Source organism: Rana temporaria, chromosome 9 (genome assembly GCF_905171775.1).
Source record: "Rana temporaria chromosome 9, aRanTem1.1, whole genome shotgun sequence".
Classification (NCBI taxonomy): Eukaryota; Metazoa; Chordata; class Amphibia; order Anura; family Ranidae; genus Rana; species Rana temporaria.
Genome location: NC_053497.1, coordinates 86,759,850 through 86,776,799, shown reverse-complemented (window position 1 = coordinate 86,776,799; position 16,950 = coordinate 86,759,850). Strand labels below are relative to the sequence as shown.

The 16,950-nt window shown below is 41.0% G+C and overlaps 1 protein-coding gene across 3 annotated transcripts in view; it reads right to left on the bottom strand.

Moving 5' to 3' along the window:
- Positions 1 to 2,282: 2,282 nt before the first annotated feature.
- Positions 2,283 to 16,950, bottom strand: part of LHFPL1 (LHFPL tetraspan subfamily member 1) — a 33,698-nt gene continuing 19,030 nt past the window's right edge. For all 3 annotated transcript variants that reach the window (XM_040323865.1, XM_040323866.1, XM_040323867.1), the window contains 2 exons: positions 14,781 to 14,879; positions 2,283 to 3,259 (listed from right to left, as the gene is read on the bottom strand). In XM_040323865.1, coding sequence (XP_040179799.1) covers positions 3,141 to 3,259; positions 14,781 to 14,879 — 218 coding nt within the window. In that variant the 3' untranslated portion in view covers positions 2,283 to 3,140. The remainder of the gene's footprint in view (positions 3,260 to 14,780; positions 14,880 to 16,950) is intronic.

The following is a 16,950-nucleotide window of genomic DNA, read 5'->3' as shown; positions in this document are numbered from 1 at the left end:
GGGGAAGATGACTTGGTGAAGTTCAAACCGAGCATTAGAATGGGGAAGAAAGGGAGTTTACGTGACTTTGAACGTGGCATGGTTGTTGGTGCCAGACGCGCTGATCTGAGTATTTGAAAAACTGCTGATCTACTGGGATTTTCACGCACGACTATCTCTTGGGCTTACAGAGAATGGTCCAAAAAAGAGAAAATATCCAGTAAGCGGTGGTTGTGTGGGCAAAAATGCCTTGCTGATGTCAAAGGTCAGAGGAGAATGGGCAGACTGGTTTGAGATGATAGAAAGGCAACAGTAACTAAAACAACCACTCGTTACAACCAAGGTATGGGGAATACCATCTCTGAAAGCACAATCATATCATGTCAATATGGATCAAAATCTTTGAGGAATGTTTCCAATACATTGTTGAATCTATGCCACAAAGAATTAATGCAGTTTTGAAGGCAAAGGTGGGTCCAACCCGGTACTAGCAAGGTGTACCTAAAAGTGACCGGTGAGTGTATATATTTGAACTATGCGTCTAGCTGTTAGTCTGAATTTATTCTAGGTCTATATACAGGTCATTCTCAAAAAATTAGCATATTGTGATAAAGTTCATTATTTTCTGTAATGTACTGATAAACATTAGACTTTTTATATATTTTAGATTCATTACACACAACTGAAGTAGTTCAAGCCTTTTATTGTTTTAATATTGATGATTTTGGCATACAGCTCATAAAAACCCAAAAAATTAGCATATTTCATCCGACCAATAAAAGAAAAGTGTTTTTAATTAAAAAAAAGTCAACCTTCAAATAATTATGTTCAGTTATGCACTCAATACTTGGTCGGGAATCCTTTTGCAGAAATGACTGCTTCAATGCGGCGTGGCATGGAGGCAATCAGCCTGTGGCACTGCTGAGGTGTTATGGAGGCCCAGGATGCTTCGGTAGCGGCCTTAAGCTCATCCAGATTGTTGAGTCTTGCGTCTCTCAACTTTCTCTTCCCAATATCCCACAGATTCTCTATGGGGTTCAGGTCAGGAGAGTTGGCAGGCCAATTGAGCACAGTAATACCATGGTCAGTAAACCATTTACCAGTGGTTTTGGCACTGTGATCAGGTGCCAGGTCGTGCTGAAAAATGAAATCTTCATCTCCATAAAGCTTTTCAGCAGATGGAAGCATGAAGTGCTCCAAAATCTCCTGATAGCTAGCTGCATTCACCCTGCCCTTGATAAAACACAGTGGACCAACACCAGCAGCTGACATGGCACCCCAGACCATCACTTGACACTGGACTTCAGGCATTTTGGCATTTCCCTCTCCCCAGTCTTCCTCCAGACTCTGGCACCTTGATTACCGAATGACATGCAAAATTTGCTTTCATCTGAAAAAAGTACTTTGGACCAATGAGCAACAGTCCAGTGTTGCTTCTCTGTAGCCCAGGTCAGGCGCTTCTGCCGCTGTTTCTGGTTCAAAAGTGGCTTGACCTGGGGAATGCGGCACCTGTAGCCCATTTCCTGCACACGCCTGTACACAGTGGCTCTGAGTGGTTTCTACTCCAGACTCAGTCCACTGCTTCCGCAGGTCCCCCAAGGTCTGGAATCGGTCCTTCTCCACAATCTTCCTCAGAGTCCGGTCACCTCTTCTCGTTGTGCAGCATTTTCTGCCACACTTTTTCCTTCCCACTGAGGTGCCTTGATACAGCACTCTGGGAACAGCCTATTCGTTCAGAAATTTCTTTCTGTGTCTTACCCTCTTGCTTGAGGGTGTCAATGATGGCCTTCTGGACAGCAGTCAGGTCGGCAGTCTTACCCATGATTGCGGTTTGGAGTAATGAACCAGGCTGGGAGTTTTTAAAAGCCTCAGGAATCTTTTGCAGGTGTTTAGAGTTAATTAGTTGATTCAGATGATTAGGTTAAGAGCTCGTTTAGAGAACCTTTTCATGATATGCTAATTTTTTGAGATAGGAATTTGGGGTTTTCATGAGCTGTATGCCAAAATCATCAATATTAAAACAATAAAAGGCTTGAACTACTTCAGTTGTGTGTAATGAATCTAAAATATATGAAAGTCTAATGTTTATCAGTACATTACAGAAAATAATGAAATTTATCACAATATGCTAATTTTTTGAGAATGACCTGTATAGCTGAATAAGGTAAAAAGGATAATAATCTGGACATCTAAAATGTGATTTGTATTGAGTTCTACAAACATCCTAATAAAAGAATTGTTGTTTTGGTGGCACATATGGTGCTTCTGTGGCTTAATTGCAATTTATTGTCATGACATGAGTACATAGTATAATACTTTATTTTACCTGATCATAATTCACTTGGAAACTTTTACATTTGTACGTGTTTTTTTTTCTATATTTTTCAAGCGCAATGGTACTAATATATACAGTATTTGTTGCTGGTGTTTATATATTGTTTTGTTTCTATGATCCCCCTTAGGGGTGCATTCATTAGCATTTGGGTATGTTTATTGTGTGTGATATATTTGACATTTTTCATTGCTTTTTTCATATTGTCAGTACATAGGGATTGTATTTTCCCTTTGTTATACAGGAACAGATTGCTAGCCTTTACTGCCAGGCACTTTTTTTTGCAGATTTATGTCAATGTCTGCGATCAGTGAGCACAAATAGTAATCAATGGGCTTGGGAAGAGTACAAGCATGTGTGCAGTCAGATAACCTTGCTCCCCTGAAATACAAAAGCAAACATTGGGAAGCATGTACCATCTAATCAATTAAGTTTAAAAGCTTCTACATGCATTTTATTCTTAGCAGTTACTACTATAATCATTAATTGAAAAGAAAAATATCCTGCTGCCTGGCCAAGCTGGCCAAGATTCTTCTGTGAGGAAGAAAGTGCCTGTCAGTTTCTGAGGGGGATATTCCCCCCCTCCCTTTTTTCCTCCTCACACAGACACACAGGGATGATTACTCTGCATCCTCTCCTGTGTCTATATTGGCAGGAGGAGAGCCAATTACAGGAGCAAATAAGAAGCTTCTCAATCCAAAACTGAAAAAGTTGTGGGTAGTCATACACTACCCACAACTTTAATAAGTTAGTTTAAATATCTAATAACTTTAGCTGCTAGGTGTACAGAGCAAGTAATGACCAGCAATCCATCAATCTCTGTATATTGTCAGTATAGGGATGGCTTGTTCTTCTTTCCAGCAAAACATGACAGCCATGTGCAGATGAGCATAGCAACTGCTGCTCCACCTCCTGTACAATAATATGCCCAGCCAAGCTTGCAGGTGCCTGGAACATAAGACAAAATAAATGTGTTACATATCATAATAAAGACATTGGTTTACTAACTAATCAGGCTTGACAAAATATATGGAACAAGTAAGCTCATTGTCTCATTTTTTTCAGGTTCTCACTTTGCTATAAACCTGTTGTTTACAAAATTCAATAGCTCAAGCTAAAATGACACTAGTGCTTTCAGATTAAAAGTCACAATTGGTTGCACTGGCTGAAAAGTGTTGTCTTTGATTTGGTTTATCTCTACAGATAAATCTGAGATTGATTTTCAGCTTCTGAATGAGTTAATATTTCATTTGTTTTACAACTAACCTAGGGACTTTTGCATGGCCAAGAACAGTTTGAGCTTGGAATCACATTAATGTACCAGCCCTAAGGGAACCATTGACAGTGTCCAGGGTGTTCCAGACTCTTTAGTAATTATGCAGATGAAGTGTAATGTCTTATAGAGGACAGGAATAATGTACCCGGGTGGTAAATGCAAGAATTAATTTTTAATGTTGTGTAACAGCCTTCTACTTTACCTAAGCTTCCCTTCCACTTCATTGCTTGCATACATTATAATATTTATGTTCTCTACTCTGCATCATTTTGATGCTTGAATCACCTATTCTTTTTTTTCCTTTTTTAGAATAGGCAAAGGCAATGGGCTATATATATCCAGTTGAGAAAATGTTATTTCATACATCATTTACAGAGCAAATATACTGTGATTTTTTAAATTTTACACATACCCTGTAATGTTCACTTTGCAAGAGAGATTTTCCCAGACCTCAGGGAATGTGGTAAATATTCACTAGGCAAAGAATACCTAATCACGTGCAAATATAAGTAAGATACAAATTAAAAAACAGCATTTTTGCTTGCACATGATTGCTTGCACATGATCGGATGATGGACGTGAGCAGAGCTTCTCCTCAATCACTGAGCTCTGGGAAAACTTCCCTTGCAAAATGAACAGCATATTTGCCTTTGGTAAACCAACCACAATGGGCCGGATTCACAGACAACTTACGCCGATGTATCAGTTGATACGCCGCGTAAGTTGTAGTATGCGCAGTCGTATCTCTGTATGCGCTGTATTCAGGAAACCAGATACGCCTGAATTTCTGCTTGATCCGACCGACGTAAGTCTCCTTACGCTGTCGTATCTTGGGTGCATATTTACGCTGGCCGCTAGGGTCGCTTCCATTGATTTACGCGTTGAATATGTTAATGAGCTAGATACGCTGATTCACGAACGTACTTGCGCCCGTCGCAGTAAGCTACGTCATTTACGTAAGGCGTACATCTGTCGTAAAGTTATCCCACCTAAAGCAGGAGTAAGTCATGTTAAGGTATGGGTGCGGGAACAGCGTCGTATTTTACTTTGTTTACGTAAGTCGTACGTGAATGGGGCTGGGCGTAGGTTACGTTCACGTCGAAAGCATTGAGCCGACGTATCTTAGGGAGTATTTGCAATGTGATTCTGAGCATGCGCGCGCATGCGGCGTTCGTTCGGTCATGCATTTACATGGGGTCACGCTTCATTATAATACTACACGCCCACTGCCTTGCTACTTTGAATTAGGCGGGCTTACGCCGGCCATTTTACTTTACGCCGGCGCAAGAAAGGGAGCAAGTGCTTTGTGAATACAGTACGAGCCTCTCTATGTTACGTCGGCGTAGCGCATATCAGATGCGCTATGCCGCTCTAAAGATACGCTGAATCTGGCCCAATGTCTTTTTGTAATAGCGTTATCTCTTTTTTTACTAATATGCAAAAGATAGACATTATGGGCCAAATTCTCAAAAGAGATACGCAGACTTAACTGCTGTTCAGCCTGCGTATCCCTGTGCCTAACTTTGGAAACGATTCTCAAAAGGCTTTTTCCAAAGTTAGGCAGAAAATCTGACATGTGTAAGACACTTACACGGTCAGATTTTAGGATGCAGTACCGCATCCGCCACTGGGGGCATTTCTCATTGAAATGCAGCTTTGCGTATGCAAATGAGGACTTAAGCAGATTTTCAAAGCATTTCAGCACTTTGATTTCTGCCTAAGTTCTGAATTTGCCGGCGCAAAACTAGGGCTGGTTTTATAATGTGGAAAGTTAGCCAAACCTTGTAAAGGCCCATTCCAGCGACGGCATTTGGTATGCATTCCTGAGGGAGAACTCCACGGCAATTTTTAAATTCAAAACCGGCATGGGTTCCCCCCCAGGAGCATACCAGGCCCTTAGGTCTGGTATGGGTTGTAAGGAGACCCCCCTCCGCCGAAAATTCGACGTAGGGGGTCCCCCTACAATCCATACCAGACCCGTATCCAAAGCACGCTACCCGGCCGGTCAGGAATGGGAGTGGGGACGAGCGAGCGTCCCCCCCCCTCCTGAGCCGTGCCAGGCCGCATGCCCTCAACATGGGGGGGTTGGGTGCTCTGGGGCAGGGGGGCGCACTGCGGGCCCCCCCACCCCAGAGCACCCTGTCCCCATGTTGATGAGGACAGGACCTCTTCCCGACAACCCTTGCCATTGGTTGTCGGGGTCTGCGGGAGGGGACTTATCGGAATCTGGGAGTCCCCTTTAATAAGGGGGCCCCCAGATACCGGCCCCCCACCCTAAGTGAATGGATATGGGGTACATCGTACCCCTATCCATTCACCTGGAGGCAAAAAGTAAAATTTAGTAAACACACAACACAAGGCTTTTTAAAATAATTTATTATTCTGCTCCGGATGCCCCCCCTGTCTTCGTTATTAGCTCAATTACCAGGGGGGGCTTCTTCTTCCACTCTCCGGCTGTCTTCTCCGCTCTCCGGGGGGGGCTTCTCCGGACTCCGGGGGGCTTCTTCCATCTTCTCCCCTCTTCCGCTGTTGACTCGGCGAACCCCGGTTCTTCTGCAGCTCTCCGGTGCCTTCTTCTTCAGCGCTGGCTGCCTGCTATGTTTGTGTGTTAGCTCGATTTCAAACAGGCAGCCGGCGCGGTCTTCTGTGGCGTCAGGGTCTTCTGGTCTTCTCCCCTCTTCCGATGTTGCCTCGTCGCCTGTTGTCGCTGTAATGATGGAAGCGCGCCTTGCATCACATTTATATAGGCATCACCATCCCATCATGCTCCGGCAGGTACCCACGTGGTGGGTGCACGTGGGTAGGCACCCACCACGTGGGTACCTACCGGAGCATGATGGGACGGTGATGCCTATATAAATGTGATGCAAGGCGCGCTTCCATCATTACAGCGACAACAGGCGACGAGGCAACATCGGAAGAGGGGAGAAGACCAGAAGACCCTGACGCCACAGAAGACCGCGCCGGCTGCCTGTTTGAAATCGAGCTAACACACAAACATAGCAGGCAGCCAGCGCTGAAGAAGAAGGCACCGGAGAGCTGCAGAAGAACCGGGGTTCGCCGAGTCAACAGCGGAAGAGGGGAGAAGATGGAAGAAGCCCCCGGAGTCCGGAGAAGCCCCCCCCGGAGAGCGGAGAAGACCCCCGGAGAGCGGAAGACCCCCGGAGAGTGGAAGAAGAAGCCCCCCCTGCTAATTGAGCTAATAACGAAGACAGGGGGGGCATCCGGAGCAGAATAATAAATTATTTTAAAAAGCCTTGTGTTGTGTGTTTACTAAATTTTACTTTTTGCCTCCAGGTGAATGGATAGGGGTACGATGTACCCCATATCCATTCACTTAGGGTGGGGGGCCGGTATCTGGGGGCCCCCTTATTAAAGGGGACTCCCAGATTCCGATAAGTCCCCTCCCGCAGACCCCGACAACCAATGGCAAGGGTTGTCGGGAAGAGGTCCTGTCCTCATCAACATGGGGACAGGGTGCTCTGGGGTGGGGGGGCCCGCAGTGCGCCCCCCTGCCCCAGAGCACCCAACCCCCCCATGTTGAGGGCATGCGGCCTGGCACGGCTCAGGAGGGGGGGGACGCTCGCTCGTCCCCACTCCCATTCCTGACCGGCCGGGTAGCGTGCTTTGGATACGGGTCTGGTATGGATTGTAGGGGGACCCCCTACGTCGAATTTTCGGCGGAGGGGGTTCTCCTTACAACCCATACCAGACCTAAGGGCCTGGTATGCTCCTGGGGGGGGAACCCATGCCGTTTTTTTCTTTGAAAATTGGCATGGAGTTCTCCCTCTCAGGAATGCATGCTGAGCGACGCTGACATTTTTTTTATAATTATTTGTTTTCCCGGCGCGTCTTTTTTTTTCACCCGTCGCAACTTTAGTGTCCCGTCGAAATTCTCAAAGCCGACCGGCGTTAATTACGTTCGCGCGCTGCACGTCGGGAAAATGACATCACACGCATGCGCAGTACGGCCGGCGCGGGAGCGCGCCTCATTTAAATTTTAAACGCCCCCAGGAGAGGAGGACCGCCTTACGACGGCGGCACTTAAGTTACACAGCGTGTAATTTCTACCTAAGTGCTTTGACGATCAGGCACTTAGGTAGAAATTTTAAGTCAGTGTAACTTAACTGCTGAAATTTAAGTTACGCAGACTTTTTGAGAATTTGGCCCTATGTTATCACCAGCCCCTAATAGATTTTTCCATGGAAATGTATAGAAGTTGGGACCAAGTTCAAATCACAAGTACTTCCTAAGACAATGAAAGGAGGTCTGCCTGCCATGTTCACTGACACCAAAAGAGAGGTCAAAGGAAAAAGGAGGATGTAATCCTTGAAGCCACATGGGGATCCCCATTATTAAGCTCACAGACGCAAAGCAAAATGTATTTGGGGGGCATGGCCTGGTTGGAGCCCAGGCTGAAGTTGCCACTCTTAGGCCTCGTACACACGGCCGAGAAACTCGACGGGCAAAACACATAGTTTTGCTCGTCGAGTTCCTTGTGAAGCCGCCGAGGATCTTGGCGAGCCAACTTTTCCCATTGCCGTCGGGGAAAAAGAAGACATGCTTTCTTTTTGGCCCGACGAGATCCTTGGCGGTTTCCTCGTTGAAAAGTGTACACACGACCGGTTTCCTCGGCAAAAAAAAAAAACGGCAAGCTTCTTGCTGGTTTTTGCCGAGAAACTCGGCCGTGTGTACGAGGCCTGACACTAACCACAGGACGAGACGGATGCACAGCTTCAGGAATTACCTCGTCCCTTTTCCTTTGAGCTACAGCAGGAGCCAGGACAAGCTCCATCTCTTACCGGCACTCCCAGCACCTGCAAAATTACCATATACACCCCACAAAGAGCCTGAGTGGCACACCAAGATATCATAGGTCACCAAAAGAGAGGTGGTAGGTTGAACTCTGCATCTTTTATCCCAAATAAAAATAAAAGGTTTGGGTGGATTTCAAATGCAACTTCATACTAAGCAGTAGTAGAAATGGTTCTAAGAGTCATATCAAAGCTAGATGGGGTTGTGGGGGGTTGGCATTTTCCTCTTAACTGCTTAGGAACTCCAATATCAAAGATGTGAAACGACCATACTGGGTAGAGTGGGGACAACATTAGAATGGCACAGGGGGCTTTAGAAATTATTTTGTCCTAAGTCAAGTTTGGAAGAATAGAATACACCACCATTCTGTCTTTCACTTTCAGCCTGCCAGCAAATTAAGAAATGCTATGCTCCAGAGAAGCAAGTGAGATGATGGGCCTGGAGCTGAAATCCCATCAGCAATAATCTGCAGCTCCTAGTTACTGTTTTCATTATACAGAACCTGCCTGTTCTGGACTCTGAGTTTAAAGCTGTATTAAACCCTAAAAATGAAAATGTATTATATTGCAGCCTACTGATTGTAGATGTTATGGCTGCATTATTTTTCTTTTGTTAGGCTTTATTTCTTTTATTTTCACCTGGTGGTCCAATCAATAAGTTTTTTATTTTTCAGCTTCAAATAACAGACCAAGCTGTCAAGCAAACGTGTCAGTCAGAGGGTTGAGAGTAACTATTTACCACCATCAGGGGCCTCTACAATGGCCAGCATTTGATAATTTATGGGGAACATGTATCCCAAAGGAAAATAAACTGTTGCTGTAACTGCTTTAAAAGGTGTAAACTGCAGTTTGGCTTTTATTTGTTAGCGGAGTCCATCTTAATCTGCTAGTACAATTCAGCAGGGACCAGATGAATTTTGATCCCTGTGTTGCCCTCCCGGGTTCAATAGAAGCCAATCATTAAATTGACTTCTGTTGAACGGGACTGCTGGAAAACCTTGTTCAATCATCAGCTTGCAGCCAATCAGTTGCAGGGCTGATCAGTGTATTTTGACAGAGGGGAGTCCCAGTGGGGGGATTCGTACATCCATATTACTTGTGTGGATGCAGGAATCTGTTAGATTGGCTTTTGTCAAATGCAACTGTTGGAAAACCTTATTCAAATGTATTCTGAAAACAGGGCGTCCTGGCGGGAGGGGGTGGAGTGGATTCCTGCATCCATATAACTTGTGTGGATGCAGGAATCTGTTAGGCTGAACGAAAAAAACTGAGAGCATGTTTCCTGCTTAACACTACCCTCTCCCAAGATGGACAATGCTGATAACCAACAGTGTCTCAGTTGCTCCTTCATCAAGAGTGGAGAAGACAGTAAATGGATTACTGGTAAGACCAATAAAGCAAAAGGCCTAAAGAAAATAATCAGGCTACAAATATATAGTTAATAAAATGTATATAGACGCTTGACATGTATATAGACGCTACAATTTTGACAGCTGTAGTAAACACCAAAATGCTCACCCTGGATATCAGATGCACCGCAGATGTAAAACCCAGTGAACTGGTTACAGAAAGTTCCCCCACAGGTGAGAGTGGGAGCAAGCAAAACCACCAAGGGCTATGTGAGTAAAATAACATTATTCATTTGGTGTCATATATAGTATGGTAGTAAGAAATACAAAAGAAAACTTTCTAACATAGCATAGTGAGATGGACAGATATCCCATACATACCAAGTGATAATGGTGGTAATTATCAGTGAGAAAGACCATTTATTTAGAATGGCTGCTGATTGAGAAGCCTAAGCATGAGGTCAAGGCTGGGGATGAGTGAAATGTATCCAGGAAATAAAAAGTCCCTGGAGCATCTCTGTGTTTACTACAGCTGTCAAAATTGCATTAACAAGCATCTATATACATTTTATTAAACTGTATATTTGTAAATCTATATTCTTTGTAGGATTACTGGCACTCTATTTTTTGTTCTCCTGAGGAAGTGGTCCCAACTGTGAAACATGTTGAGTATGAGCATGCTAACTGTACATACCAACTAAACTATGTGTTATGCTTTATAGTATTGGTAAAAACATTATAGTTGCAGTTAAAGTGATACTATAGGTTACATTTTTTTTATAATAATAAACATGTCATACTTGCCTCCACTGTGCAGCTCGTTTTGCACAGAGTGGCACCGAATGCCATTTTCTGGGGTCCCTTGGCGGCTCTCTCGGCTCCTCACCGCTTCAGATAACCCCCTGTGGAACCGCTCTCCTAAGGGGGTTACCTTGCGGACACGCTCCCAAGTCCTGCATTCGGCATCCATAGCCGCCGAGTGCAGGACTCGACCCGCCCCCCGGCACTCGCATCATTGGATTTTGATTGACAGCAGCGGGAGCCAATTGCTGCGCTGTTATCAATCTATCCAATGATGAGCCGAAAACCCCAGGCAAAGATTCAGCTCGTTCTCGGAATTTCCAGGGCTCAGGTAAGTAAAATGGGGGGGGGCTGGTAACTGTCAGATGTTTTTTCACCTCAATGCATAGAATGCATTAAGGTGAAAAAACATGATGGTTTACTACCCCATTAAGCCTCCTCCATGGGTTAGTTTTACGCTCGCTCTTATTGTACTGTAAGTGTATACTAGGGGTGCACCGATATATTGGTGCCGATACATATCGGTCAAAAATCGTGTTTTTGGGGTCCTGCCGAAACAACAGAAATACTGGCCGATAATGACCCACCTCAGAGCCGGACATAATTACCGTCCGTACGGCTCATTTCCTGTTTCCCCTGCTCTGCCACTGCCAGCATCGGCGTTGTGACGTCGCAGCCAGTCACTGGCGGGTGTGAGTCCAACCATCAGCTGTCCATGCGGCTCCCCTCAGACAGTCAACAGTGAAGTCCGCGTTCTGTGGGGGCTGGGCGCCATCGAACCCTGCGTGACTCCGAGCAGCTTGCTCATCACCCGACGGCAGGAATCACAAACGCCAGGAGCAGCAGTTAAGGTAAGGTCTGTGACCGACTGTCACAGACCAGCAGTCCCAGACTTTTTGTATTTATTTTTTTCAGTTCATGACAAGATGAGTGTTTTACTTTTTTTCGATTTTTCGAATTTTTCAATTTTCGAATTTTCGAATTTTTAAATTTCCGAATTTTTCAATTTTCGAATTTTTCAAGTTTCGAATTTTCGAATTTTTCAATTTTCGAATTTTCGAATTTTCGAATTTTTCAATTTTTCAATTTTCGAATTTTTCAATTTTCGAATTTTTCAATTTCCCATTTTTTCGAATTTTTCAAGTTTCGAATTTTCGAATTTTTCAATTTTTCAATTTTCGAATTTTTCCAATTTCGAATTTTTCAATTTTCGAATTTTCGAATTTTCGAATTTTTGAATTTTCGAATTTTTGAATTTTCGAATTTTTGAATTTTCGAATTTTTCAATTTTCAAATTTTTCAATTTTCGAATTTTTCAATTTTCGAATTTTTCAAGTTTCGAATTTTCGAATTTTTCAATTTTCGAATTTTCGAATTTTCGAATTTTTCAATTTTTCAATTTTCGAATTTTTCAATTTTCGAATTTTTGAATTTTCGAATTTTTCAATTTTCGAATTTTTCAATTTCCCATTTTTTCGAATTTTTCAAGTTTCGAATTTTTCAATTTTTCAATTTTCGAATTTTTCCAATTTCGAATTTTTCAATTTTCGAATTTTTCCAATTTCGAATTTTTCAATTTTCGAATTTTTCAATTTTCGAATTTTCGAATTTTTCCGACTGTCACAGACCAGCAGTCCCAGACTTTTTGTATTTATTTTTTTCAGTTCATGACAAGATGAGTGTTTTACTTTTTTTCTAATTTTCTAATTTTTAAATTTTCGAATTTTCGAATTTTTCAAATTTTCGAATTTTTAAATTTTCGAATTTTTAAATTTTCGAATTTTTAAATTTTCGAATTTTTAAATTTTCGAATTTTTCAAGTTTCCATTTTTTCGAATTTTTCAATTTTCGAATTTTTCAATTTTCGAATTTTTCAATTTTCGAATTTTTCAATTTTCGAATTTTTCAAGTTTCCATTTTTTCGAATTTTTCAAGTTTCGAATTTTTCAATTTTCGAATTTTTCAAGTTTCGAATTTTCGAATTTTTCAATTTTCGAATTTTTCAATTTTCGAATTTTTCAAGTTTCGAATTTTCGAATTTTTCCAATTTCGAATTTTTCAATTTTCGAATTTTTCAATTTTCGATTTTTTCGAATTTTTCAATTTTCGAATTTTTCAAGTTTCGAATTTTTCACTTTTCCAATTTCAGATTGGAATTTTTCAGAATTTGGAATTTTTCAGATTTGGAATTTTTCAGATTTGGAATTTTTCAAATTTCGAATTTTCGTATTTCCGAATTTCGAAAATAGAAAAATGTTTCAAATTTCGAATTTTTCAATTTCCGAATTTCGAATTTTCCTATTTCCGAAAAATTCGAAATTCGAAAATTGGAAAATGCGAAAATTGAAAAATTTTTAAAATTTTCGAACTTCGATTTTTTCAATTTTTTTTTTTAATTTTCGAAATTTGTAATTTCGAATTTTTCAATTTTCGAATTTTTAAATTTTCGAATTTTTCAATTTTCGAATTTTTCAATTTTCGAATTTTTCAAAATTCGAAATTCGGAAATTGAAAAATTCGAAATTTGAAACATTTTTCAATTTTCGAAATTCGGAAATACGAAAATTCGAAATTTGAAAAATTCCAAATCTGAAAAATTTCAAATTCTGAAAAATTCCAATCTGAAATTGGAAAAGTGAAAAATTCGAAAATTGAAAAATTCGAAAATTCGAAAATTGAAAAATTCGAACATTGAAAAATTCGAAATTGGAAAAATTCGAAAATTGAAAAATTCGAAAATTGAAAAATTCGAAATTGGAAAAATTCGAAAATTGAAAAATTCGAAAATTGAAAAATTCGAAATTGGAAAAATTCAAAAATTCGAAACTTGAAAAATTCAAAAAATGAAAAATTCGAAAATTGAAAAATTCGAAAATTGGAAAAATTCAAAAATTCGAAAAATGAAAAATTCGAAAATTGAAAAATTCGAAAATTGAAAAATTCGAAAATTCGAAACTTGAAAAATTCAAAAATTGAAAAATTCGAAAATCGAAATTTCGAAAATTAAAAAATTCGAAAATCGAAATTTCGAAAAATTCGAAAATCGAAATTTCAAAAATTGAAAAATTCGAAAACTGAAAAATTCGAAATACAAAAATTCGAAATTTCGAAATTTGAAAAATTCGAAAACTGAAAAATTCGAAATACGAAATTACGAAAATATGACATTTCGAATTTTTCAGTTTCGTTTCGGTTCTGAAATTTCCATTTCGGTGCATTCCTAGTGTATACCTATATATGTTTTTTCATATAATATAATAAAGATTTGTGTTGATTTTATGTGACTGTTATGCTTTTGCTGGTACCAAGAAAAGCCTCCCTGCCCCCCCCCCCCTTTCCTTCTCTTGGCATTATGGCTTAAAAAAATTATGCCTTATGGCTTAAAGAGGTTGTAAAGGTACAATTTTTTTTTCCTAAATAGCTTCCTTTACCTTAGTGCAGTCCTCCTTCACTTACCTCATCCTTTGATTTTGCTTTTAAATGTCCTTATTTCTTCTGAGAAATCCTCACTTCCTGTTCTCCTGTCTGTAACTCCACAGTAATGCAAGGCTTTCTCCTTGGTGTGGAGTGTCGTGCTCGCCCCCTCCCTTGGACTACAGGAGAGTCAGGACGCCCACAGACACACAGCTCCTTTCTCTATCTGCAACATAGAGAGCGTCCTGACTCTCCTGTAGTCCAAGGGAGGGGGTGAGCATGACACTCCACACCAGGGAGATAGCCTTGCATTACTGTGTGGAGTTACAGACAGAAGAAGAGGAAGTGAGGATTTCTCAGAAGAAAAAAGGACATTAAAAAGCAAAATGGAAGGATGAGGTAAGTGAAGGAGGACTGCACTAAGGTAAAGGAAGCTAGGAAAAAAAATTGTACCTTTACAACCCCTTTAAGAAAGGGCACCTGCACATTTTCAGGTTTCAGGTTCAGCCTTGAGTACAGTGCTGACAAAAACAATTGTATTGGTTGCTATGGGATACTGTAGATTTAGTAGATGTTTAGCATTGTTCCTGACACTGCAATACTAAAAAAAAGTCTGTTAGGGATCAGCAGGGAATGAGTTAATTACATATTGAAGCCATGTAAATATTCTGTGTTCCTTGTATTGTACAAATGGAAAGTCGGCTGTATTGATTTCAATCCCTCTCAGGTATAATGAGTTTTACTCTGATGCACAGCTAGTGCTCCTCGTACACACTTTCACAGGCCACGATTGGTGATTGTGAGTCACTTGTTACCTAATTGGAACTGACTGGATGTGTTGCCACATGCCTGCTGGATTTCAGGGCTGTTCCACCCCAGTGGATACAGGGCACATCCGGAGCTAATGAGGAGTCCTACAGAGAATCACATAAGGAAAAAAGAGCATGTTTGTTTACTCAGTGTGAGCTACACAGCAATCTGCAATATTCATTACAACCAATTACACAGCTACATCTATGCAAAATGCTCTTTTCGAGGCATATTTGGCGCTTGAGAAACAAATATTATATTATAGTGGAAACAAAGCAAACAGAAAAAAAGGAAAACATTTAAAATTAGAAATGTTTATTCCAGGAATTGCCACCCAATTGTAGAAACAGAATACGAGGCAAGTTAGTCAGGCTGAACAATTGATGTCACCTCAAGCAAAGATCAACATTTGGAAACCTCGTATCCTAAAAGCCCATAGGCCTGGTGTGCAAGTCTGATAAATCTTTTTAGGGTCCATTCATTCTATTGTCTTGCATTAACATATTACCATGCATTGCCATGTGATGCATTTCCAGAAATACAGCAGGCACAAGTGTGAATGAGAGTGTGAATGGGCCCTAATAGGGGAATACAGCGCATTGTATTTTAAGTTATTGTGAATTTAACATAAATTCAATAATCAGTGCTCATGGTAGTTTCCCAACAACAGTTTCTGGCATCCTGATTAACAGAAAGCAATGCTTAACCACTTCCAGCCCAAGGACTTCATATGAAGTGATTGACTTTCAGTGGGAATATCTGAATGATGCCTGCAGCTAGAATCGGCCGCCGCCGGATAATGACTATAGAGATTTCCGGTGACCTGATGGTCACCAGTCATCTCTATGAATGTCAGAGGTCCGGGCGCAACGTTATGACGTCACGTCCGGGTCGCGGTTGTAAATAAAGCTGTGATCAAGGCTGGTAAGCATGAGATTTTTTTTTCAATCTCATGCTTTCCAGCCTAGAGGAGAGATGTGGGATCTTGTTGATCCCACATCTCTCCATAAAGAGGACCTGTCAGAAACTACTCCTATTACAAGGGATGTTTACATTCCTTGTAATCGGAATAAAGGTGATAAAAAAAAATCAATAATAATAATTAAAACGCCCCTGTCCCTGGTAGCTCACAAGCGAACCCACACTTAAGTCCTCTGTAAATCGAAACTGGTAATCTGTAAAAAAAAAAAAATTAAAGCTTTGCCTATGGAGATTTTTAAGTACCGAAGTTTAACGCCATTCCATGAGTGTGCACAGTTTTAAAGCGTGACGTGTTGGGTATCTATTTACTCAGCATAACATTATCTTTTACATTATACCAAAAAATTGGGCTAGCTTTACTCTTTTGTTATTTTTTAATTGAAGAAACTGTGTTTGAAAAATTGTTGCGCAAATACAGTGTGAGATACAAAGTTGCAACGACCTCCATTTTATTCCTTAGGGTGTCTGCTAAAAATATATATATATACATATATATACATATAAATATATATATATATATATATATATATATATATTGTGACAGGGTACACGATTTTATGTACGCCAGTGAGAGACTGGAAAGGTCAGCTTTCCCTGCCCTGGAAGGGGTTAAGCCTGGCCAACAGGTAAACCTCCTCTCTTCCCCCTATTAATTAACAATCACCTGGTAGGGAAGTGGAGAGGGAGAGCTCCGTGTGAGAGGTATGCTGAGCTGGATGGACAGGTTGGAGACTGTCTACATTACCGCTATTTCTGCGACCTTGTCACAATAAATATATATATTTATACACACACCTAATGTTTGGGGGTTCTGAATAATTTTCTAGCAAAAAAAATATGATTTTTACATGGATTTTATTGGGTCTGTGCGGCTGCACAGACACAGTTGCTGGTCCCAATTTGACAGCTGTACAGGTGTGTGCCTCCTAACACACAATCTACTAAAACTGGAGAGTGTAAATTCTGATGCAGCTGTGCATGGTATCCAATCAGCTTCTAACTTCAGCTCATCTAATTAAGCTTTGACAAAAAAAACTGGAGCTAATTGGTTTCTTTGCACAGCTGTACCAGATTTTGCACGCTCCAGTTTTAGTAAATCAACCCCACTGTTTTCTTTTGTGGACATGCACCTACACAGCTGTCAAATTTGGACCAGTGGCTGTGTCTGTGAAGCCACTGCATCCCCATAGACAT